This window comes from Gavia stellata, chromosome 8 (assembly GCF_030936135.1).
Source record: "Gavia stellata isolate bGavSte3 chromosome 8, bGavSte3.hap2, whole genome shotgun sequence".
In the NCBI taxonomy this organism is placed as follows: domain Eukaryota; kingdom Metazoa; phylum Chordata; class Aves; order Gaviiformes; family Gaviidae; genus Gavia; species Gavia stellata.
The window spans coordinates 39,824,295-39,850,368 of NC_082601.1; the positions used below are offsets into that span (position 1 = coordinate 39,824,295).

The 26,074-nt window shown below is 41.9% G+C and overlaps 1 protein-coding gene across 5 annotated transcripts in view; it reads right to left on the reverse strand.

Annotated features, from left to right (window-relative positions):
- Positions 1 to 2,305: 2,305 nt before the first annotated feature.
- IKZF2 (IKAROS family zinc finger 2) overlaps positions 2,306 to 26,074 on the reverse strand; it is a 107,878-nt gene continuing 84,109 nt past the window's right edge. For 4 of the 5 annotated variants that reach the window (XM_059820194.1, XM_059820191.1, XM_059820192.1 and 1 more), the window contains exons 5-7: positions 16,310 to 16,447; positions 8,890 to 9,033; positions 2,306 to 3,030 (exon numbers count right to left, since the gene is read on the reverse strand). In XM_059820194.1, coding sequence (XP_059676177.1) covers positions 2,306 to 3,030; positions 8,890 to 9,033; positions 16,310 to 16,447 — 1,007 coding nt within the window. The remainder of the gene's footprint in view (positions 3,031 to 8,889; positions 9,034 to 16,309; positions 16,448 to 26,074) is intronic. The other variant, XM_059820193.1, reaches the window with a different exon arrangement.

Here is a 26,074-nt window from a genome sequence, read left to right on the forward strand (position 1 = left end):
TTGGGAATAGGTCTTTAAATCTGTCTCTCCAAAGCCCATATATTCCCAGCCTTGATAGCTCTCACATTACACAAGATGACATTTCTCTCCATATTGTATTATAATTAATAGGCTACTGCAAGACTTTACCAGCTCCTATTTAATAGCATTTCAGTGCTGGGAAGCAGTCATCAGGTAATCTGGCCATGATCTACTGTATCCTTTCTAAACACAGGTTCTAGCTGCCAAGAATGTCACCATAAAAAGATTTCAATCAATACCACTCAGCTCCTACTTTCAAATGCTCCAGGTCTAGGAAGAGAAGAAGAAAAAAACCCAGCACCCTCAAAACAAACAGCAAACTGGCATATGCATCGAGTACGCAGATTGAGGTGAGCAGATGGGAATTCATTATGGCCTGATCTTGCTCTCTCTTTTATACTTCAGTAACTTTATACTTTGGAAAAGGTCTCACTAAGCGCAGGGAGACCACGTGCACAGAGGGGGTTAAACCCATGCAGATCTTTCCATTCTCAAGCTGTGCTCTTGCTGCCAAACAACATTTCAATTGTGATTGGTACAAACAGTGGGTTTCAATGGCAATCTGTCACTTAGGTTTAAGCCCAGTTTTTACTGATGCAACCTGCAACTTGCTGGGTGGTTGCTAGCTTTGTTATTTATTGGAAGAGAAAGGAAGGAAACAAAACAAATTGGTTGGTTTTTTTTCTCTTGTCCAGCCTGTAGTTCAAGGACTTGCTCTGGAGTTTGTTTCTCCATTTGTATTCCCTAGAGTGAAATTAATAAATTAGGAATAAAAGTGAAATCTGCAAATCCAAATCAAAGCACAGCACCTGCATCTCCACGTATCACTTTCTAAAGAAGTAGGGAAGGTCATATGTGATCTGTCCGTTTGCAGGGCTTCTGTGCTCTCCAAGAGCAAAGGCTATCCAGCAAAATCTGCAAACACTTCCACCCCTAAGCAGAATTGATGACTCAGAAACAAAAGGAAGTCACTGGTTCAGCAAATTAGCATATAAGATGTCAACAAGAGAAAAAGAATGGTCAAGGCTCGGATCCTGATGTAGCTGAAGCAGTTGGGGTAGTTCCATTCAATTCAATGGAGCTAAGAGGATTAATGCTGGCCGAGGACCTGGCTTCTAGCATTTCCCCAGCTGCAAGTCTCAATTTAGGTTGTTGCCAAGAGGTTAACACTGTGATAATAGAATGAGAAAGTATTTATATAGGTATATATAGATATATAATTATATTTAAAGAACACTTTGCTACTAGGACTTTTGTCTTTTTAAAAATCCGTAATTTAAAACAAAATTATTTCAGAAGAGCAGCAGAACCTCTTGAGTAAACTACAGACTCTCTCACCCACTCCTAGGCCGCTTACTGTCCTAGAAGCAAGTTTAAATGTTATTTCTAAATGCTATTTCTTAAAACATAGGGTGCAACTAAACAAGTAGGGCTCCCAAGGGTCTCTAAGAAGCCAGTGAGTCAACACATAGGCATGGAGTAACAGCAAATCAACAATTCTAAGAAAGGTGCTTCGTAAGTTAAGGAAAATAAAAATACAAAGCCTCAGACTTACCACAGAAGGCCCTCAGACGTATGAAACTAAACTCCTGTAATGTGGTACAGTGTTAAGACATACATTTCTTTTTTTTTTTCCCTTTTTTTTTTTTTTACATTCTAGAGGGGCAATACACACTGAACCCAGGAAAACAGCTCACCCTAGAATTTTGAAAGGAATATCAACTTTGATTCGTGCTTCTAAAACCCTAACAGTTTTGCTTTAAAAATAATTGTTCATTCTGCAGAATAAAGTTCCCCCCTTCTCCTCCAGCCACCGAATCCCCGCACCATACCTACGTTTGAAAAAGCCTCTCCTCTGAAATGTTTCTACCTATTTATCTGAAATTGTACGTGACTGGCATCTCGTTGGGACTTTAAAGCACCTAGGAGGGTTGAGCGATACCCCAAAACAGGACACGATGTACAGCTGATCGAGCCAGAAACAGACTGCCTTTCAATTCCCACAGAAAGCGAGGCGGGTCACTCACCAAAAAAGCAACGGCAACAACAAACCCCTCTTTTATCCCTTCCCTTCCTTCTTTCCATTCTTAAGCTGGGCAGAGCAAATGAGGTTGGGTCCACAAAAAATAAGGTTAATAATAATAATTAAACAACAGCAACAACAACAACAGCAACAACAACAAAATAGGCGTCTCAATGTCTGAGGAAAAGTGGGATTGTAAGTGCAGTATTTCTTCATGTGCAGTTCTTCTACTTCATACAAGTCCCCTTTGGATGAGAAGGCCTAGTGGAATGTGTGCTCCCCTCGGACTATGTGCGACGAGAACTCATAGCGGTCCTGGCTTCGGTAGCCACAGATGTTGCACTCTAGCGGGTCCCGGTAGCCGTGGCAGCCCATGTGGATTGTGTACATGACATGGTCCAGGAAAAGAACGCGACAGTGCTCGCACTTGAAAGCCCTAATCTGCTCCCCTTCTCCATTGATGACCTTGTAGATATCCTTTAAAGAGCCCTTAGAAGCTTTTGTGGCATCCAAAGCCTTGGCGTCCTCCTTCATATAAGCCGGGCTTGGCTTTCTCTTGGGATTTAAGGCGGAGTTTCCTTGGTAGGACTGGCGGTCTTCGTGGCTGCTCTCTGAGTCAGTAGAATCCAGGCAGCTATTGCTGGGGGAGCCCTCTCTATCCTGGGTTCGACTCTTTGGTCTGATGAGGGAGATCGGGCCATCCATGTTGTTCTCGTGACTGTCAGCTGTTTCCCTGCTAATGGGCCTTTCTATCCTGTTAGGATGATAGACCTGAGCGTAAGCTGAGCTGATGACCGGGGCCACCTCTGCAATTGTGCTTGGTGTGTGCTGCATCAGGGGGTGAAGTGCCTCAGCTCCAAGGTAGGTGATTGCATTGTTGATGGCTTGGTCCATCATGTGAGACTGCATCAGCTCAGCCTCCTTCTCATAGGTTAGGTTCATATCAAAGGGAATATCTGGATAGCCAAATCTCATGAGCTTTTCACCTAAGGGACAAGAGCAAATCAGTGAGAAAAATCAATGTAATCACTCCAAGCTTTCACTGTAAAAGGGGTGAGGAGGGACAGAAAACCCCTGACTTGGGGTGAAATTCATTCCACAGTCCAAAGTTAGCCTCCTTCTACTTGTTTACTGACCTCCTACAAAGTTTTTGTCCTGAGATGGGTAAAACAGCAACCTCACCAACAGCTTTTTTTTTTATTCCAGGTCAAACATGTGGCTGCAGCAACCTCCAGACCGATACCAAACCTGCCACTGGGCCTGACTGTGCCCATGCTTCAAGTTAGGAAATACATGTTAACGGGTAGAAAATAGGATTGAACCACCAAGGTCAATGAAGCTCCGCCGGTTTATACCATTAGACGTACTCTCCCAAAATTAAAAGAGGCAGTACCAGATGTCCCCCGCACTCCGAGAAACCTAAGTAACAGGTACAGAGGGCTGGCACAGTGTCACCTTTAGAGCCACAATATGTAAATCCTTCAACCAGCAGAAAAAATATAAAATAACTGCATGCAGCCACAGAACGGAGCAAGTACCAGGAGCACTGGGGGCTGACCTACCATCTTGCATTCAGGCTGTAATAGCTTTGTAATTCACCCCCTCCAAAAAAGTCCTATCCCAATGTTTTGGACTGAGAGAAAAAGACACCCCACCCCCCAGCGTCTATTTGGGCAAGAAAACAAAATAGAGAAACCACATGTATAGCTTAGTTTCATTTGGTAAAAGGCAAAAGCAACTTTCATTGACACAGGATAAATAAATACATAATGATGATGAAGCTGGCTGATTCATCACTGTGTGAGTCCAAGTTTACGTCCTTGTAACCTTTTTAAATCAATGGCATTACAGATAGACGAAACCAGAACCACAGGCTGGTAAAATTACGCTAGTCACAGGGCTCGTTGCATATCGCAGCCCTCCTTTGAAGCTAACAAATTTACCACTACTTACATCAGGGCTCAGCTCAGCAGCGCTGCTTTTCCAGTGATGGCTTTAGAGTGTCAGTACAAGGCAAGTTCATATAATAACTCTTCTTTTTAAATAGAAAAGGTTATATGTATAACTATATGTGCAAGATACAAGATATACATGCTGGTATGTGTTCACACACACAAATATTAGCTAGCTGTTAACAGTTTTGAAGCTGATTTTACAAAGTCTGATAAATAATTTTGGTAGGCTTTCATTGTCTTTGCTACTTTTCACTGCCTTGGTACATAAGAATTTTCTTCAATAGTGTAAGCTAATAAATTCAGAGAGTCACTACATACAACTGGTTTGGCTATCCAAGAATAAAGAACTCAAGAATCTTCTATCACCTTTTGCCAAAATTGCTTGGAACAAAATGTGTATAAACCACCATAAGAAAGAAACAGAACTGTAATCCCAAATCTCTTCCAAATAGCATTAGTACATTTCAACATAGCTATCACTCAGCATTTTATTTTTGGCTTATCTTGAAGTGATGCATAAAGAGAAATAATTTTACATTACCCATGGAACAATCAGGTTATCCTTGGAGATGACGCATCACTTTTGGTTGGGAACTTAGCCCTGATTAGCAAGCTAATTAAATGCAAGTCTAAAGTGAAGCATGTGAATATTCCTACTCCCTTCAGCAGCACTGCTCACATGTTTCTGATTAGACACGATGTTCATGTACCTCACTACGTTTCCCCGCAGCCAGCTGTGTTACACTTATAGCTTGCCGAAAGAAAGCTTAACGTAGAAAACTGTTCCTTTGGTTACACATTAGACGTTTGGAGAAAAACAGGGAAGGAAGAAACAAAGAGTGCTACAACAATGGCCTTTGTAATCTAACATGACCTAAGGATGATTCTTGCCATCAAGCATCCTCTTTTCAATGTGCCTGCCGTGGGCTGGCAGTCTTGCTGTCTGTGGTGGCTCTCCTGCTGCTGATAGTATGGACACTTTAACGGGAGGTGGCTCCAGCCTCACTTGAAATCAAGCAGCTCCTTCCATGGTGGGGTCAAAGTGGGACTGGAGGAGAGCTCCAGGAGGCATGTGGTGTCTTTGGCACAGTGGGAAGAAAGAAATGAAAACGGAAAAGTGCATTGGTCTGGCCTGTCACCTGCTCTGGCCACCTGGATCGCTCCTGTGTTTGAATAAAGAACTGGAACTGGTGAGGGTCTGATCCAGCCTCCAAACACACTGTCAGTCCTTTGTGAGCTACACAGATCAAGAAATAATACCTATCCTTTATGGACTACTTAGATGAACGACGCAAACCTTATTTTGATTCCTTTTTTCTTCCACGTTTAGTTACTCCACCAGAGACAGCAGAGTAGAGAAAACTGTAAATTGGCAGTGACCTGAATTATTCATTCCTTTAATTATGAATCGGTTCCAAAGATGTCAGAGCCTTAGAAATGGAGTTTGAGATAAAAAAGTAAAATAAATGATAACATGGGGAGGAGAGGACGTAAAACACAGAGCTCAGAAGAAACATTAACAAACCAGCCCAACATGGTTTTCAATTTTAATTCCTCTTTAGCCAAATCTGTACTTAAAACCAACTAATCAAATTCATCATTTTGAATTTTCATGCAAAATTATGCTGAAATTCTATTTATTCTTGCCCTACATTAGTGAAGTAGAAGAAGAAACATTCGCCACTGTGGTCATCTTATCGTACGACATTCAAAAAAACCTTAAAACAGGTATCTGAAGCTAGATCAAAGCACACAGACACAGCTGTCCTGTGATAACTGTAGTCCATCTCACCAAGTATCTAAAGCAACTGCAATGCCGGACACTTGGGAGAAAGCTGCAAGACATCTTGGAGAAAGCAGTTACAGAATTTACCACTGGGTAAATTTCCTCCCAACCCCCATTAACTAGAAGTTGACTCTAACTTTGAAGCCAGTTGATCTTCATCTGTTCTGAGATGCTGTGTATTTTTAATTCTTACTATAACAACTGTGGTCTTATCGTAAATCACATAAATGTCTCGTTTTATATCCTGCCAGTTCTTAACCCCAGTGACACCCTGTGAGAACGAGCACCACATTCAAACTGAAAATACATGAATCTGCTTCATGTGATCAGCTTGAAGATGGTTGCTTTCAATTTCACTAGTGTCTGCTTTTCCCTTCATTGAAGGGGAGGCAAAAAGAAGTACTCAGACTCCTGCGCATCGGAAGTTATACTCTCTGCCTCCGCTGTTTCAACAGGTTTGGTAAGACTAGTACCTTAATAGCAGATACATAACCAAGTCTCTCACTTAGAAATTAACTCTATTTGCTGTATACTGCTTCCTTTCCTCCCAAAATTTCAGCCAGAGTAGAGACTGTGGTCCATAATTGAGGTCCCTTGGAGACTGCTGAACAGAAAGAGCAGTAAAGCATTGATAGATGTAGCACGCAAAGATTTTAGCTTATGCTTACATGACCTTCTCATAAACACCATTAAGTTGTTTTGGACAGGTGCCACACTTGCAGTATGCACAGGAAAATTTCCTGCAAGCAAGAGTACCATTACAAGTTCTTCCTGATAGAGTTGAACAATGTTTCATTGGGGAGAAAATGGGAAGAAAAGTAAGGTCATGGTGAAAAAAAAAAAGAAGCAGCAAAGCGGAGACTGCTGTTTTTCAATTCAAACACTGTGATGCCATGAAAGATCAGAAAAGGCAGAAAAATAAGATACAGTAAATATGAAAGAGGACACTTTGTCCCTACAGCTGGATCTGGATAAAAAGCTGCATGTCACGTGAAACCCTGAATTCCTAGCCCCAGAAAAATGGAGTACCAAAATGACCTGTTACACCTATAGAAGAAACAGGTTTATCTTACAAAGTAGTATAGTCTACTGAAGGGAGTAATAATCTGCTACAGCGTATCTCAGGCAAGGATTTCCAGTCAGTAGATTTGCCTTTGGAGACAATAACAACATATAGCCATGAGCGGACAAGTAAAATAACCTTCCTAGTCCAAAAAAGAGACCATAATCTACAGCTTCCGAAAATGGATTCAGTTTATACCATCCAAAACGTGGGTTGCCTCAGTTGCAAGGTATACTTATGATCAGTAAATTAAGACTGCTTGGAGAGCAGGCATGGGTACACCAGAATTTAAGGGAAGGGAGCAATGTCTCCAGCCCTCTCAGAAAGTCTCTAGCCCCCGCAAAGATAACCTCTGAGAGGTATTGCAAACACAACTGTTCAAGTCTGTGGACAACCTGGGGGGAAAAAGAGCGAGAGGTGTGAACTGCCCTTCTTCCTTTTGAGGCTGTCATGTTTCTGAGGTCTAGACACACCAGTTTAAGTGTCAGCACGGTTAACTATTTCACTGTTGATCGCAACCCGCAAGAACGTACAGCGCTTGCTGAGACAACACTAGGTTTCCCTAGAAACCTGCTATGATGGGGCCATGTTTACCATCTCATAAAGCTGTATTTGGCTTGTCAGTAGAGAGTCCTGCTCCCATTTGTACCCTCTTCAACCCCAGCTGTTGTCACAGCAGTAAATTAAATCAGAGTATAAATCCTCCAGTTCTTATCAGCTGTACAGTAATTCATTTCAGACCACTCTTAAAGACAACAGTCTAAGAATTAAGCTTTTATCTCAGAAGGACTAATAACAATACAGGAGATACTGATGCCTCCCAGCATTCCTCCTGTGGGCTGGATTGTTCCTGACATAACCTTGGCTTAGCACTGGTATTTGGGAATGGTCAGATGACTGCGAGCAGCCAGGTCAGTGTGTCAGTACCCCCCAGGTGAGCTGCTGCATGCTGCTAGCCCCCTGCTATTCCAAACCGTGTGGGTTAGCTTAAAACCACCTTCAGTGGTGATTTAACAAATCCATCTGAATCTGCATTTAGCTGAGGGGCAATAACTTTTCTAAATGGCTGTGTTAATTGCTTACAGTCCTCTGGATCCTCTCTCCGTAAGTGTCCTCAAGTGCAGGCAGAATGAGTATATGACACCCTTAAAATCTGTATGACTGTCCTTCCAGGGAGTGAGCGTGGAAAACGCGTATTACGTGACTTTGGAGTCTAGCAGCATGCACTTACCCCAACTAATTCTCTGTCCCAGCTCCCCTCCTAAGTAGTTTAGCACTGCCTCAGTAACAGTAAAAAGAAGCTTTAAGCTACAGCTCAAACCAAGTAAAATTCCCCATACCGTCTCCTGTTACAAGCTGAACAATTTTAAGATGTCAAGATACAAAGCAAAATACGAATTCTGGGCCTAGAATTCCAAATTTGGCAACCAAAAGTCATCCAATGCTGTTTTATTTTCATGCGTTAATAAGTTTATTGTGCGCAGAGTGCTGCACTTGGAGCAAGCACTTCTTCCAACAGAAGTGATGTGATTTTACTTCCTCATGCCGGTATTATCAGATCAGACCAGTTGTTGCCAACTCTCAAGAATTTAATGCAAGTTACAAGTCTTGAGATACTTGTTGGGTTTTTTAACACACACACACACACACACACACGGAGACAGATAATTATATGAGGGTCTTAGTTTTTACTTGCTGGAGCAAGGAAAAGGAAGGATGACAAGTCTAAATCTCAAAAGAGCCAGAGAAAAGTTAAAAAAACCCAAAACAAAACAGCCTTAAGGCACAATAAAAAGCTTAAGATTTTCTAAGCCGTTTTCATGATTCTGGGGACCTCGCTTTTGAATTCTCTGGGTTGGTAAAATTAATTCAATAATTTTCAGGATTTCTTGCTGCGATTTAATCATCTCCATTGTTGTCCCTCCCCATCACAACCAAGTTCTGAGAGCCCTACTTTTCCCCTTGTTCTTTTGGCTATTACAAATAACAAGTAACCTATACCTACACACTAAAAATAATAAAAGGCGTATTTCAAGCTTACCCACAAACTTCTGTGGGGTGGAGCTTTTACGCTTTCCCATGTTGCTTGTCAGCTTCTCTATAACAGCAGGTCTCTCAAAAGGCACCAGAGAAATATTGTTGTCCATCACAGGCTCTTGTTCCTTACAATCTTCCATAGCAGGTACTACATAAAACCAAAAAATCGTATCAGACAAATCTGGTCTACACTTCACAGACAACACAAATCATTTGAGCCCTGCTGATTGTGCAACAAGTGCAACACAAAATAAAGCAAGGTGCAAGAACACGCTGGGCATCAAGATAGCATTCACCTTTAAGCAGGGCCACATTTACAAAATGCCTCTCTTTTGGACCATGTTATTTAGCAGAAGCCCAACTTGAAGCATTTTTCAAAGGACTTGTTTTGTTCTGAATATTTGAGATCCCCAGTGAGGAGGGGACACTTTTGAAAACTCACTCTGTAGATCACATTTTCTGCTATTCTCCCTTCAATATGGTCACTCGTTACCAGTGTAACTTTTTAGTTATCATTCTTTGTGTATTCCCTTAACTTCATGCTTATCATACGACATGCTTACCGTTCTTATTTTCTTTTTGCACTCATCTCAATGACTAAAAAACATACAAGGCATTGATGATTTGTGTTTCCTGGTTATGCATTCCCCAAGATAATGGCTTCCAGAATGAAGGATCTGTTTCTTAAAGGGTGTTTCCTCTTTCTATATGTGAGATTGGACAATCAACACACACTGCAATGGCATTACAAGATTAACATCCTATGGAAATTCCCTTCACGATCCGTCGTAGAAACTAACAAATTTTTGAACTAACATTTTGTCCCTTCAAACACAGACCTAACAACCGGTGAATGCAAGTCTTCTGTGTCTGTCTTCCCACTTTTTGGGATCAGGAGGGAGCATTCCTGTGCTAACTATGTTAGGGGAATGCACACACATTGTCTTTGAGAAAATAACAAGAAATTAATGACAACTTCTGTCTTTACTCATTTCACTCTTTGTCGCTTGTTGGGTTAGGGAATAGGGTGCTACAGCAAAAGCAGATTAGGAATTGCATAGGCTACCGACCAGGGGAGTGACTGACTCACGCAGGATTTTATATCACTTGTTGACACAGCTAATCACTAAATATCTACAGAGTACTCTGTTTTTCTTGAACATCCTCTTACAAACACCAAGAAGGGTCAGTGGTACCATGCTGTGGATCAGGCTCAGAGAATCCAAGTAATTTGTGATATACATCAAATGTGTGATTCCACATGTAGCTCTTCCCACTGCTCTGCTGCCATGAGTTTAATACATGGCCTAATTGTCCCGCATTCAGCTTCATCAGGTAGCAAGAGAAGGATCAGCCACTAGTCCGTGCACTAATGGGATGGTTGAGGTGTAAAAAATTATTTGAGGAGAAGAATGGATGGCAGAGAAATAGAAATTGGGATGATCTTGCAAAGAGTTCCTACAATTTGTAAACTGTGAGCAACCCATTGCATTCTCTGTATGAGATAAATCTTCCAGTGAAGTCATGGGTGGTATTGTAGAGGTAGCAGAGAAGGACTGAAACCCACACCTTCCGCTAGTCCTCCTCTGGTTTCTCACCGTAGCAGCCTTTCGCGTCACAGATACCTTCTCCCTGAGACTGTGCCATAAATGAACACCACCAGGCCACTTTCCTCCCGTGTAACTTGACTGCCTTCAGGATCCTAATACGGAATAATCACTCCCCCGTTCTTAAACACGCAGCTGTTTGCTAGCACATAATATATGAAAAATGGCGTGATAAAAGCCTTGTCTTTGCCTTCTTTCTAGTAAGGAAGAGCAAATACCAGGCAATTACAAAACAGTGTATCTGCTCAGGTGAACTTCGCAATTCAGACATTCATAATAAGAAAACATGGCAATTTATTCATTTGATTCCATTTGTGCCTCTGCTGCTATGGAAAGCTGAGTACTCTGAGGCTTAGAATCTACCATATGCTATAAAATGATTTACTCTGCTGCTTTTTTATTTGTACAGGATGCTCCCCCTGAGAAACACAATGGTTTCTCATTTACAAGGCAGTCCTGCTGGCATCAGTGAAAGAGAGGAAGAAAAAGCATAAATATGAAATGAATCTAATGTTGCAACAAAATGGGATGCAGTGTTCGAGTGACCTAATTAATGCCCAGCTCAAACTGGGAGGTCTGGAATACTTCAATAGCTAAGGCTAAATTTTTAAGGTTATTTAAACACTGTGCTTGATCAGGAACTATCTGCACTAGTTCTACTCAAGTATTTACCGAGGAGATTTTGGAAGAAAGGAAAGATTATGTCTGTTGATTTTCACTGGGAACTGGCATCTGACTGTCCCTTTGGCTTACCAAAAATCAGCGTCTGCATGCACATGCACACGCACTCTGCATGAAACCCTGGATCCCTGCTCCATGGCAATACCCGCCCTCGCTGCGATGGCCCAGGTTTGCACGGGAGAGCCACTTCAAGAACTTCCAGCCGTCGGGGTACAGGACACACGAGGCTGGTGGTGGGGACCTAGGGAGGTGCAGAGAGCTTTAAATCCCTCCTAGGAAGACCTTTAGTAAAGGCATGCTGGCTTTGTAGGACAGTACTTGCCCACAAAATCAGCTGAAAACCTCCTGACTGCTTTCACAGCCATCTGATTAAGCTCCAAATGTAGTGACATTTGTATGTCTTATAACAATTAAGTAATAATTAAATAATTCTACTGTTGGGCATATGTGTGTAAAATTTCCTAGACGGAATTTGAAACCTTTCTTCCATGAAAAATGAATAGTGCTAAAAAAGACATCTGCTCTTCTCTAAGTCAGGCAAAAATTCTGCTTGGACTCTTTTTAAAAGTAAAATCATCACCAATGAAAGCATTTTGTTTTCTATCCTTCATGCTGCAAGCTCTTTTTCCCACCTCAGAACTCAACTCTATAATCCAGGGCATAGCTCTTTTGCAACAGAATCACTGAATCACGCCAATATTTGCGTTACGAAGGGAGTAAGTTACCAGAATGTCTTTTGTTATGTAGATTTCCTGGGAGAAGGGAGAGTTGGCAATAGCCTAGTTTCTGAAACCATTTAAATTGCTTGCAAAACCGGACCAAAGAGGTGAGATGTCACACTTTAGAAACGAAAAGTTAAGCTACAGATCACGTTGTCAATTCTAGATACATTAATTTTCATTTCAATTTAAAAATATATAAATAAAGGACAAATAGCTCACCCTACATAATTTTTTTGTGAGGCAAAACAAAATAAAAAAGGGGAAAAGCAAACTGATCACATGCAACCAACAGTTAGCACAAATCAGCTGCTCTGTGGTAGAAACTCACGCGTACACGTTTACTCTGCGGTAAATGCAATTCCTTTTTTGTTGTATTTCATCGTACTTCATTACCTTGGTAGTGGGAGCTATCAAACAACAGCTAACACATTATAACTAGCTTTGATACAGCAACTCATTTTATGCTGTCAACTTCTGGTCTCAGCTCAGGAAGGCTTTTTTATTCTAAAAATCAAGAGTCTAGTCAATGAAAAGCCCAAGCTAGAGTATGTTTCTGTTCAGGGATGTTCTTAATCAGCTATCAGGGTGCGCTCCTGGACTGCCCCTGCAAACGTCTACCATGTCTGACACTGTTAATGTCCTCAATTCCAGTTAACACCAAATGTTAAAAAAATGTTAAAAGTGGCTATCTTTTATTTTTTGCTTCTTAATTCGTAAGAAACCACACACACTATTGAAAAAGTTTATGCTGTTCCAGTGAGGAAAGAATAGGGGAAAAAAGTAGTAAAAAAATTACCCAGTGTGTGTTTTGCTGATAAATACTTTTGTGTGCAGACAACAGGCACTGGGCTAAGTCTCAGCTGGTATAAATTAGCATTACTCCATCAACCTCGATTTCCTTTCCTAAGCTCACAATATTGCTATTTAAAAAAAGTGTGTGTGTGCAGAGAAATGACAGGAAATATTCCCATGGACCCTGGTGTGAAGTCTCCCGTGGGACCGGCATTTTAACGATGTTTTAAGCAACTGTGTAAGAGGGAAGGACACAAGGCCATTGTGTGGAGCTGGCCTTTGAGCCTCACACAGCCGCGGGCTAAGCTTCTTTCTCCTTCTGCTAAAGAGAGTACCCTTCTCCACTCTACTTTAAGAATTTCCCTGGACTTTTTGCTTTGTGGAAACGGAGAAGAACATATAAATGGGTGTAAACCATAGCTAGCATTCAACACTTCTCGCTGTTTGTTCCTGCAAAGGTCATGTTCTTGGCATTCAGGGACTGTCACTTTTGTCACCCCCAACGCGCCCCTAGCTAGGAGATCACAGACTAATTTCTACCTCCAGGGCCAGCACTGCTTAGCAGAGAATTGCCAACAACAAAGTCATGGGAGCTCTCTCGCAGCAGCCGTTGTGCTGAGCAGGGAACAGGACCTAGCCACAAGGAGGGGCAGCTCAGCAAGCAACCGGCACCCTGCGAGAGGATGGAGAGGGACCCGGGGACTGGTACATTCCTACCCACACCCCGAAACTAGCCCTCCTTCCCCTCCTCTCACTTCCCCTTGTGGCTTTAGTCAGGTGATCTAGCCATCTGCGAGCCAAAGATAATTGAAATTAAAGGCCTCATCAGGCCACGGTGAAATCACCCAAGTAGATGTCTGTAGCATGCTTATAAACTGATCAACTTGAGCACAATGCTTGAAAAAAATCCAAACTCTCTAGGGGCTGCTTCCAGTTTTCCAGAACAATTCAGCTCTGCAGAAATAATTTAGACTGATGTTAAATGTTGGCCGTATGGGTTGAGACCCAACACAGCCGCCTGCGTCTTTAAAGCAGGGTGTCGGTAGGGATAAGAAAATCCCCACCTCTACCTATTCTGTGCACAGTGGTGAAGCTGTGACCAGGAGTCACACCAAAATGCATTCAGAGGCTTCAAAACACACAGCAAGAACAAGATACTGAAAAAGTATTTGGAAAGAGAGTCAGGAAAACTTAACCCCAATGTGTTGCGAAATAAACCAATCATCAAAATCTCTGAAGTATGCACTCACTCACCCTCAGGAATACCCTTTCCATGTGTGACATGGGAGAGAAGGAAATTAATAAGTTTTTCAGGTTTAGACTAAGACCTAACTTTAAGCTGAGTAATCATTTGTATACTATTCCCTGGTGTCTTTACAGTCCCAGGAGAAAGGACTTCGCTGCAGAACTCTACAGGCTGGTGCTCATGACCCTCACTCCCATGCTGAGCTTCACAGGTGGGAGTGATGCTGGGATGTGAGGTGAGATTCGTTACTGGTCCCAGCTGAATTTGGAGCTCCCTGTCACTGCCTGTCCTCGCTGTGCCCTCGCTAAACAGCTAAACAAAGACAGTGGATCAAACATTCCCTTAAACATGCACCAGGGGAGATTTAGGCATATTTGCTCAGAGAAGAAAGAGGCAATAGTTGAATTCAAAGTGCTGTTTTAAGCTAATTTTGTTGAGAAAAGTAAAGTGGTTGTGTGAAGATTTCTATTTTAAGCCCAAGGAAAGTTAGTCAGGCTGTAAATAAAAGAACTGTCCACATGGGGTTTGCACTGGTTTAACTTCAGTTGGTAGAAAAAGCAATGCAAGGTCAACCATTCCAGCTTCTTTGGGTAGACAAGGTTAAGGACTCACCCTTCTTGTCACAGCATTAAGCAGCTTAGAAAAAGCTTTAGATTTCCTCAGAAGTACACTATCAACAAGAGTAAACCTTATTTTAATAAATAACTGAATAATAAACTCAGAAGTTGAGTGGAATTTGGGAAGATCCTCCACAATGTGATCTCTGAAACATCCTGGCTGTCATAACTGTATCAGCCTACTGTTATTCCCCTAAGGAAAGGCTGACTGAAATCATCACCTCGCTGGTTAATAAGACAGGCACACCCTTGTAGAGTGAAGAGCGTGTGTTTTGTTGGGAATGGAGGCGGTGGTTCAACTCCTACTATCAACCAAGCCCTCCATCTAAGAGACCAAGCACACAACAGGTACCCGCAAATAGCAAAGCCCTGAAATCAGTCTTTCCATGGCCTTTTACGAGCATAAAGTCAGGCCTAAAGCAGATAATCACCAACTTCAACGTCTTTAAAGTCATCCATTACATTTTAAATGCCGATTTTAGTCTCCAGGGTGTCTACAAAGATAGTAATTACTTAATAGAGCTGTATGAACATTTTAGCAATACGTATTAAATACATTTAGAATGCCTTTATAGGATTAAATTGTTCATGGAAAAGTACTCTTTAATTTTTTTTGGCGATTTTTTTCACCAAAAAATAGTCCATATTAAAAATGCTGAATAGATTTTATTTCAGCTTGTATTTTTAGGTTTTTAGAAATGACCTTTTGGAACTTTTACATAATTAATTTCCAAAGGAAGCCATATGATTCCACTCAACGATGAAGAGCACAAAAAACAGAGGAAACGTTCTTTTGCCTTTTCATTTACCTACAAACTAACCTTTTGGTATTCTTAGGTATATGGTAATTTTTAATCAAAATGGAAAATGTATAGTTTTTATATTTTCTGATTAGTAAGAAATTTTAAATACTTCCAAGTACCAAACATTTAAAAGACAACTTTCAAAAGTTAAAAATTTTCAGTTTTAGAAGGGTTTCCAAAAGACTTATTTTGAATGAAATTGTAACAATTTTTGGACAGCTACCATTTAGTATTTAGTGCTACAGATAAGCCTACAGCCCTGCAGTCTGAGATATTATGCTTATTATCCATACTAATAGCTACAGAAATTTTTGAAAACAAATTCACGGAGTTTGACGTTTCTTGCTTTCAACAATCTTTTTGGCAATCTTCAGTCTTTATGTATATTAACACATGCAGTGTTAGTTAACATATTAATACTAACACATGTAAATGCATATAAATATTTTTTTTGGTTATAATTACTTTCATCAACACTGTTGAATTCCATTCTGCTCTGGAGATTTTTATATCTACCCCTCCTTTTTTTTGGGATATAAGATAATATTACAGGGAGTAGAAATAATGACTTCTGAATACCTCCACCATCCAAATGTCTTAAAATTATCAGTCATTATCAGAAAGGAAGGGGAGGGGAATCATACTTTTTGTACATGACTTAGTTCATTTTTAGGATAACTTTGCGCAGGTGACTGCTTTATTTTCATGTCTGCATATTTATACATACTAAAAAATGAAATACTGACTCAAAAAAAAAAAAATCAGCAAAATCAGCACTGTTAAATTGGACCGAGTGAGAATTTTAGCCCATCTTTTCTCCTCCTGCCTATCTGAGTATAAGCAATCTATAAGATGGAAGTGATGCAAAGCTGAAAGGAAGGAAGCAAAACAGATGGGAAAAAACCCGCAAGAGATGCTCCAAGTCCAAGAGACCTCAAAAGGCGGTTTCCACCCACCATGGTGACTCATGACCTGCCCAGCAGCCTCCATACTGACATTCTGCAGATAGTTGTGGCAGCGTTCCTTGTGCTCCTCCAGCGAACTGCGCTGTTTGTAGCTCCGGCCGCAGTAGTTGCACTTGTGAGGCTTCCCCACTGCGGAAAGAACGAGAGCATCAGGTCAGATCCAGTGCAACCCACTTTCTGCTATCAAAAGTCACACCTTTGTAACAAACAACTCTTGTGATGGAAAGACACCTAAGAAAGGTTACTCAAGTCCCAGACCTTTTTCCCAGCCCCATTTTCCCACCGCACACACCTCCTCCCACCCGCCGGGTACTTCACCCCATCCGTTTTCCACACTAACGCGCAGTATCAGCAGAAGGAAAAAGAGGCGGACTTGTCGGTCGCAAAGCAAATAAACAGACGACAAGAGGGGAAAACAAACCAAACAGCTGAATCACACCCCAGCACTGCCTGCGTGTCACCGAGTCTCGTGGGAAAGAAACTTCTAAGACATTTTGCCCATGGCACGAACAGTTGCCTTCACAAAAACGAGCTGCCCCAGTGGCCTAATTCTGCTCTCAACTCTGGGGAAACCCATTACATGGCGCAGAGGAGGAGTTCTTTCATTGAGACAACATTGCCAAAGCTACTAAGGAAGGTTGGAAAAAAAAAAAAGATGTCAGAAAGTAACTTTGGTAACAGCACTGTTACATGCAAGAACTGAGCTGCCACCAGTAATTCACAGAGACCGGATAATATTAAAGTATGTATAAAAATATGAATACAAAAGAAAAAGGCCATGTGCAATGAAAATCAAGCCAGATGAACGCAAGACATAACTCCAATTTTTGAATTTTTTTTGTTTCACTCAGCAGCATTATGAACAAATGGCAAATGCCTCTTAATACACGCAAAACCTGGCACCAGATTCTCATAAAGTATATCCCTTTCATAGCATGTCATTAAGAAACCACAAGAATGGCCTAACCCAAGGCCAGAAAGCTAGCCAGAAGTATATTTTGCCAAGCCGTGCTAATAAAGGTTTTTAATATAATTTAAACTTGTAGAACATGAACATTTATTCTCTAATAACTACAGAGCTATTAAGTCAGTACTGCAAGTCTAGTAAAACACCATTGGCTGTGATTTTCAGAGCTGGCTGAGGGATGGGGAAGGTCAAACTTCTTGTAGAGTTTTGAAAATCTTAGGTAAGAATTTTAGTTTCTGGCCAAAGAAATTGAGAACATCCTCTGTTGGATAATATACATGTTTCTATTGGGTTTGTCCCAATGTTGAAAGCTTTTCACAATCATTTACTTAATGAAATCCAAGCTGTACTAATTGCAGCCAAAAGGCACCGTCAGCACTGGGATGGGAAAATGGGACACCCGTAGCCAACAAGAAGCCGGACAGAGGGCTCCTTGCACTGGGGCCGAAGCCCCAAACATCAAAGACCCGGAGTCAGGGAAATTCTCTGGGGCCTCTGCAGGACTAGCACATAGCACAGTGTGTGCCCCACATCACCTATATGATGGAAGATGAAAAAGCCTGAGCCTCCGGTACTGGAGCTGGTCAAAAAGTTTCAAACCTTTTTGTCTCAGAGAAAAAAGGGATTTGGTGAAATGAACACGTTTGCAGAAAGTTTCTGTTTTTCTCAAAAAGTGTGTTTGTGTGTGCAGTTCAGTGACACAACCGAGTTTTCCACCGGGGGGAAAAAAAAAAAAGCTGCTTTTAATAAGCTTCCAAACTGTGGATTTATTTCTCTTTATTTAGAGATAAGGCTTATCCTCAGGAAAGTGTTGTGTCTTCAACCAAACAGTTGTGGTCTTTATTTTATTTTGCTCACCAGCTTACACTGTTGCTGTAACTGCCACTGGTACTGGGAATCTCAGTGGAAGCCGAGTGTGAGGCTCATTATCATTCCCAGAGTAATTGCCGTTGACGTGAACGATCCGGATCAAGCCCTCAGCTCTTAAACATAAACCAGCCACCTCATTTGGGAAGCACCTTTAGGAAAACATACTGGCAAATCCCTAGGATGGAAAGACTTCTATCATCACCATTACAATGCTTCATCACGCATCTAGATGGTATCAACGCCTGTCAGTCTGACGCCTTTATTAGAAGCTAACTTGGTGTCTAATCAAAAAAATCCAATGCAATTGAAGGGATTAAGTTAACCGAGTTGAAGCAGGGTTGAATTAGCCCACCTTGGCTACACCAGGTTATCAAGCAACTTAGATAAACTCTTAAGATGCAAGGGAAAGGGATGATTGCTTTCAGCTATTCCAGAGGTAGCCACAATTAATTAAATATATTATCCTTTAGCACAGAGAAACATATTACCCTACAAGCTTGCCGCACAAAAAATTGATTCAACAATCAAAAAAAAGTTGGTATTACACCTCCTCAAATGATTGCTCCCTGCATTACAACAATTTCACAAACTATTCACGCACAACAAGGCTGAGCTTTTCCAATGATGGTCAGCTATCCAAATTCCATCTAATTTCAAGGTTCATAGAGATGATAAAAGCTAATGATAAAGGCACAATTTCTACACGCAATATGGGATTTGAAGAACGTAACTCCCCAAGGAAAGAAATACTCCAGCACACATGCTCCTTCCTCTGGGGAGAAGATAAGAGAATAAACAACATGTGACAAACGTTAGTCATGTTGCCTAATACACAACTGGAAGCTGCTCAGACTCAACCATGAAGAAAGAAGTTTGCGAGCTCCAGTGGAGTAGGATCGAATACAACTCCCTTGGCTTCATTTCCAAATTCTGTCCCCCCTGCTCTACAGATGCAATCACATCATAGCCCCACACGTGTAAAATCTGATTTATACTATAAAATTACGCAAAGTGACTGCGACTTGGGTTGCAGTGGAGTTGATCAGGTCAGCCCACAATGGAATCAGTTCTGAGAGCAGTAGTTTGTGTCACCAGCAATTCTCACAAACCGTTTGGTAAGAGGTGCAGCTAGCTGAGGTAGCAGTTACGGTCTGGATTTTAGAAACCTTGTCGCTGTGACAAATGTCAAGTCATTGAAATAGCTGCAAATTTCCCCTCACATTCTCAAAGTAACTAATGACAAAAAAGATATGTATTTGTGGACGTGAACGTTGCCAGTGGATGTACGTTTTTCCATATTTCGTATTACCCAAGAGAAAGCTGTAAAAGTGTATTAGAGAATTCAATTCTGGTCATCTCCTCAACAGCATACTTTGTTCCACATAACAAACCACCACATGAAACCACATGACTGCCAAGAGAGATTTCAGCCTTTGTTGAATACTGTATAGTAGGTAAACGTTAACAGTAAAAATTTGCCCCCAAAACATGTGGCTTGAACTCCTGGACACAAGCAGTCTTGGTCTATAGGGCATTGACTCGAAGGTAAAGAGTTCAACAGCACTATAGCCTACCAAAACCCGCTCCAAGCCCCCGCTACAGGCAGCTCTTTCCACCATGGAGCCATTTCCACTGTGAAGCCACTCAAAGTTTGGCTCAGCTTGCTTGGTACGAAGCTGCCTTCTCCGAGATCCTCCCTGAAGATCATGGTACGCTGGCGTTGTATTTAAGCACCACTGCCAATGGCAGCAACACCCAAGTAAAGTCAGTTTGGAAATCCCTGGCTTGGGGTAATTATTCCTTTATCACCTTTTCAGGGTAAGCAATCAGTTAAAAAAATTACCATCACTCATTCTCATAGAAATGACACAATACAGCAAATGCAAACAAGCTCAAAATCTTGAGAAATCTTCGATCTGTTGTTGAACTGGGAAAGACCAGGGCACTGGGCAAAACCCGGCGGCCACACCTATGAAACAGCTAACTTGAACAACATAAAAAACCACTTTATATTTCTTACTGAAATGTCAGAATTTCCACACATTTAAGCTCAGATTCGTACAGATGACAACGTGGCACAGAAAACCCACAGTGGAGTCTCAGCCTCAAATGGAAAATATTATGACAGTCACAGTGAAAAAGACATTTAAATTTCAAGTACAATTTTTACCATGAAACAGGTAAACCACTTGTTGAAATTCACAGAGAAACAGAGTTTGCTTGTGAAATTAAAATGCTCGTGTGGAGGGAGGAGGGGGAAGAGCAGGGGACGTAAAAGGCAAGGTGTTTCTGAGTTAGGAATACTTTGAGTCCTGTGGGTGAACTTTGATAGCTGAGAAGTCTGCGTGCAGTGACAACGAGATGGTGTAACTCTAAGGTCAATATTCAAGACAGAAAGCAGACTTGGGCCTAGGGAAACTTCTTTAAAGTCATAAAAAAAAGGTCAGTGAAAGAGAAAGAGCCCGTAAGGCATTCGTGCCGCATTTTGTTCTCAAAAGGGATGGGAGTGCATAGCAGAATATAAAGTAAGTCAAAGGGAAATAACAAAGCATCCCAGGTAATGCCTCGCCATAAGCATATAACATGAGAAAGGCTTACAGAAAAGGTTAAGAGCAATGATACACTTCGCTGAGCTAAAATCCTGCCTCCATTAAGACCAATGACAAAACATGCACTGGTTTCAGCAGTCAGGACTAGCTACTCCCACACTTCCCTATTTCGGGTACCACGTTCTTCTCTGCAGCAGCACAGGGCAGAACCCCCTGATGTCCACCTGCCCACGTCCCGAGTCCCCGTGACAGCTCAACCGCTGATGCGACCAGCTCATACAGGAAAGGGCATTACTACGGCCGTGTGACGTACGTCAGCCCAATCCAAGGACCAGAGACTTTGCACCGAGCTTTGTACCAGACTTCTATTACTTTTGTGTTATTGCCCCGTCAGGGCCTTGGAAGGGAAGCCAGCCAAGATTTCTGAGCTGAGTGGCCATCTGACGTAGCTACTTTCGGTCTGAGGAAGTCCCTCTGATAGCAGCGCACCGAGCGCGACTTATTTCTGTAAAATCTGAACTCCCACTTGGCCCCTAGCACCCCAGAGCTGGAGGAAACCCCAGTACTCTCCAGTTGAAGCTTTCTGAAGCAGCAGCAAAGAAGTTGAAATGCTCTCTCGGGCTGACAATTACACCTATCAGTGAGGCTGCAGAATTGTCTGTCACGATCATAACCAGCATTAGTTCATTATTTCTTCTTTCTTCCCTAAAACTGGAAGCTGCCTGGGAGAGGGAAGCTGTTCTGCAATTACGCAGTGCCGACCACAAAGCAGCCCTTTGCCTTGAACGGGACTTATCACAGTAAGATCAGTTTTAACACCGAAGTAGGAAATATGATTAAGGTGCTGGGTTGGGACTAGGGAGCGTAGGGTTCAACTCTTAGCTACACTACAAATTTTGTGACTGCAGGCAAGTTATTCCGATTTCCTGTGCTTCAATTATTCATACGTATGATTAAGGTAGTAATTCCCTTCTTCACAGCATGTAAATGAATTCATGCACTTTGTGAGATGCACGGAGGCTAATTTGGTGAAGCTCATACAAGCAGGTAGACACAGAAAAATACGGCCTGTATTCCCTACTGAGAAATTAAGGACTTAATAATACTCTGTGAATTTATTAGATATGGGAGTGAACATTAAAAAGCGTAAGGAGATATTTAGGATGGCACAGAGTAGAGGTTCAAGAAGGAATAAGAAAATAAAATTAAAAAAAAAAAATAGGTGGCATATGAGGCAATTTGCAGGCACGGTGTCCTTTCGGGCCATGAAACGGTCAGCCCAGGGAAATGTAAAATGCCCCTGAGCTTGGTGATGTTTAACACCACACAGGACAAAAAAAAAAAAAAAAGAGAGTGTGCAATAGTCACAAAAAGGTGGATATAATAGCTGCTGTGGTCCTTCCCACCTCCAGCTTCCCCGAGCTGAGGAAGCAATTGTCAGAGCCGGGGAGGGCCGAGGCGGCACTGAGGTTTCGGCAGGAGGGCTGAGGCTGCAGAGAGGTGACACACGGTCCCTCCGGTTCGCTACTGTAATTCAACAGCGCGCTTTGGTTTTTCTAGAGCTGCCTAGCTCGAAGCTTTACACACGAAAATATTTATATGAATAACAGCCCCCCGAATGAATTAATCGCAAAAAAAATTAAAGTGAGACCTAAGCCCATGCTGGCTCTGAGCAGCACGTAGCTTTGCAAAGGAAACTGCCTCCCACTCTGAGGCTGTATCTCACTGCTGTGCTTAATGACTGTAAATGTATTCATTGAAATTCATGGGGGCTCTTTGATTTGTTGCTTTTATTTTTTTGCCTGGGAGATTACACACACACACATATATACACACACAAAATAATCCATACATACCGGAGTTCAGAAATAACAGCAAGTCCCACAGCTAACCCAAGATTGTCCAAGACAACCTGCATGCAGAAGTCACAACATGTAAACATCTAAAATAAGGCTTCAGGCTGCTAGAGCACAGAGACACACAGACTTGTGACACGCAGTGTCAAGTACGTCCGCTTCTGAGCACCCAACCTGTGACATCTGAAAGCAGTCTGATTTTCAGAAAGAACCAAATCTCTAATCACATTATGAAAACTTTGCCTTAATCTTTTCATGCTTGCCAGTCCAAGTGGAGGCAGCAATACCTGGGATACGTTTCATGGGATGCAGATAGATTTCTGGACCTCGTGGAGGTCTGACGTCTCCATTCTACAAGCACTTTTTAGATTGTCATATTTTGGGCCAAGTATTAGGGTTCACGAGGTCATGTGGTAAAGGACAGGTTCACTAGATCATGCGGTAGAGGAGACCATACAGCTAGGTCTGTGCTTAAAAAGGTTTCTGGACACTCTGGACACTTCGAAAGGTTCAAAAACCAAAACACAGCATTACAACAGGAGGAGCCTACATACATGCCATTAAGCAACTTTACTGACTTGTAGCTTGAAATAGAGCACTTGACTCACTTCACAACCTCGTGGCCCAATGCCTCTTAGTAAAGATCATTATCAATTGCCTATTGATGTATACGTGGCTGTTCAACATTTTGTGAGCCTCCCAGCAAATGAAAAAGGGCTTGTCCTGACTTTTTGCACAGCGGCAGTCAATGATAAGTTATTTCTGTCGACAGCTACGATGTACTATTACAGTAGCCCTATGCAGCTAGCAGTGAAACACCACGAGATACTCCTGGTACATCAGCACGCAGTAAAACAATGGCAAAACATTGCACCTACACACCCTTTGTTTTCTAGACACGCCTGCCTTTCCTAGAAATATCTCCAGGGCACAAACCAGCAGCCTGACACCTACATCTACCTGCCAGTTGTTTACGGTCTGTAAAATAAGCAGCTAGCAGTGAAATACTGTACTAGAGTTCAGTCCTCCCTTGATCTTCCGTGGCAAGCAGTCTTAAACATCAGATTATACATAAACTTGGAGGACTTCATCCATGCTACATTTTGGCTAGAACGGACCCACAAAAACAGGCGCACACGGAGAACAAGTAAATACACTAGTCAGGAGAAACTTTCAAGCATCTATACCTTCTTTGTGCATAAAGCATACAGTCAGAATCTAGTATAAATCAGTAAACATTAGTGCTTGTGTACAACAGCTATGGGGTTGGTGTCCTTATTTGTACCTTCAAGATGTTGCTGCCTGCAGCCTTTTATTACTTTAGTAGATTATTACGATTTATCTTGCAGCTACTGGTGGCTCTGTTATTTAATCTGATTCATCAGATTGTGTTTATTTATTAACTGATCTGCAGGATTTTACAGATAAAACAATGTTCCAATCTGCCACAAGGGTTATAAATAAGTAGGTGGCATTTTTGTGCCAGAAGTTTAACAAACAAACAAACTCACTCCTGTTTCATTGGCACAGTCACAGAATTACTGAATCTCCCTAACCATCCAGATACTTGCAGGGCTCCTGCCACAGTCTCACAGCACCCATTAAATCATTAAAAACAGAAAACCAAGAATCTTACACCCCATTTGCTTCCTTCGCAGCACAGAAACAGTTCACTTTATAGGTTTGTTATGTTGTATCTATGTATGCATGAAAAACTAAGAAAAACGTACATGTCTATGTGAAACCATGCAAATGAATTACATACTAAATCAAGGAAAACACAGATAAGGACACTAACATCGTATTTAATTCTGAAAAAGATGAAATTCACAGTTACTTGCTCCAATTTCATGCCCCAAGAAACGTACGTTGCACCACATAGAAGCTCTCCTCATATATTTCTCTTGGCTTACCTTTATTTCCTTCACTATAAGAGCTTCAAAGCTGGCAAAAGGCACCTGACAGTTATTTTTTTAGTTTATATTAATGGCAATGCAGCCTTCAGATTGCGCCCCCATATATATTTGAAAATTTCAAGTGCAAATGTTCTGCTCTTGCACCGTGAGGCCACTGAGCTGGGCGTGCTGTCCTTGTCCCATACCAGCGTGTCCCAGTGCTCCAGGCACCCCTGGCACTGGTGGGGTTCCCAGGAGTTTTACACCGACTCTGAAATGGTTAAATACTATTAAAAAGGGACTCTGTTTAAATAGCACTCTGGCAGGAAGATAAACTAACAAAAACCAGGAAGTCCACAAAATAACTGGGTGTTTTATCACCTGGCCAGCTTCAAAATTGCTTAAAGGCAGCCAGGTTTACGGCATCTTACTTTTAAAGGGGGAGAGGCCCTGCAAGGAATATGAGAGAGGTGACTTCAGAGAGAAGCCTCTTCCCTGCAATGCCTCCACACTATCTGGATGTGGGTGGGAACCGTCTTAAGACAGAGGTTAAACCTTAACTGTGTGTACTGGCTCTGTACTTTCCACTCCACTTCAGACCTTTAATATTATATTAAAGTCGACCTGATAAGTGGAGCATTAATTGGTTCTCACGACAAACCTTCCAAAATATGCTTGTTGGCTCCTCTTCATTTTAACCCTGCTCCTGGGACACAGCGAGTAGGAAAAATGAAAACAAGTTTAGGTCGGTCTGTTGTTATTCTCTGCCCTGTCCTGTCCGCTCCCTGTCAGTGCCACAGCTCCGCAGGAATTTAAGGAGGTGACTGGAGATCCACACGTCATCGCAAGCCGAGCTCCGACTGCAGGCAGAGAGGAACAGCTCACACACGCAGTGCAGGGCGTGGGTACCTGGGTGCAGATCAGGAATGCTGCTGGACAAACACTCCCTTGAGAAGTGCTTTTGTTTGTTTGGGGTGGTTTTATTCCCATTTGGGTAAACCAAGTGTAGATGTTGGGCCAGATTCGCAGGTAGTATCAATGGAAGTAATACCCTGAAGTCAACTTATATCAGCTGCGTACAGTTTATATTTATTCCAAGTGCAGACCCTTTGCATATCTTGCAGAAGCCCTTTAGCATTATAAAGCCAACAGAATCTATGAATTATTTGGAGCAAGCAGTGCCAAACATAGAGTTACCAGTTCTTTTATACTATATAAACAAAGGGAAACAGAGAGAATACACGACATTTAACTTTCACTATAGCACTAGATAGTTTTCTTCTGCATAAAAATCGGTGAACAAGCCCTTAACTCCAGCTCATTTCTTCTCATCCCGTGGCAATGAGTTCCACTGTTCCACCTACACGCTCCTGCATGAGAAAAAGCATTTCTTTTAGTACCTGCCACCTTTCAATTTTATATCCCATATTAGGAGATAGGAAGAACATGCTCCGGTTTCCCTTCATGTAAATAAGTTTTCCCTCTTCTTGCCACTGCCAGAAACAAAGTTTGGGAAACAGACGATTAACAGCAAGCTGTCATGAAGATAACAGCAACACGGGAAGAGTAATATTGACAGCTCCTCTTCTTCTCCCAACCACTGAAGTTGGGAGTTTTCA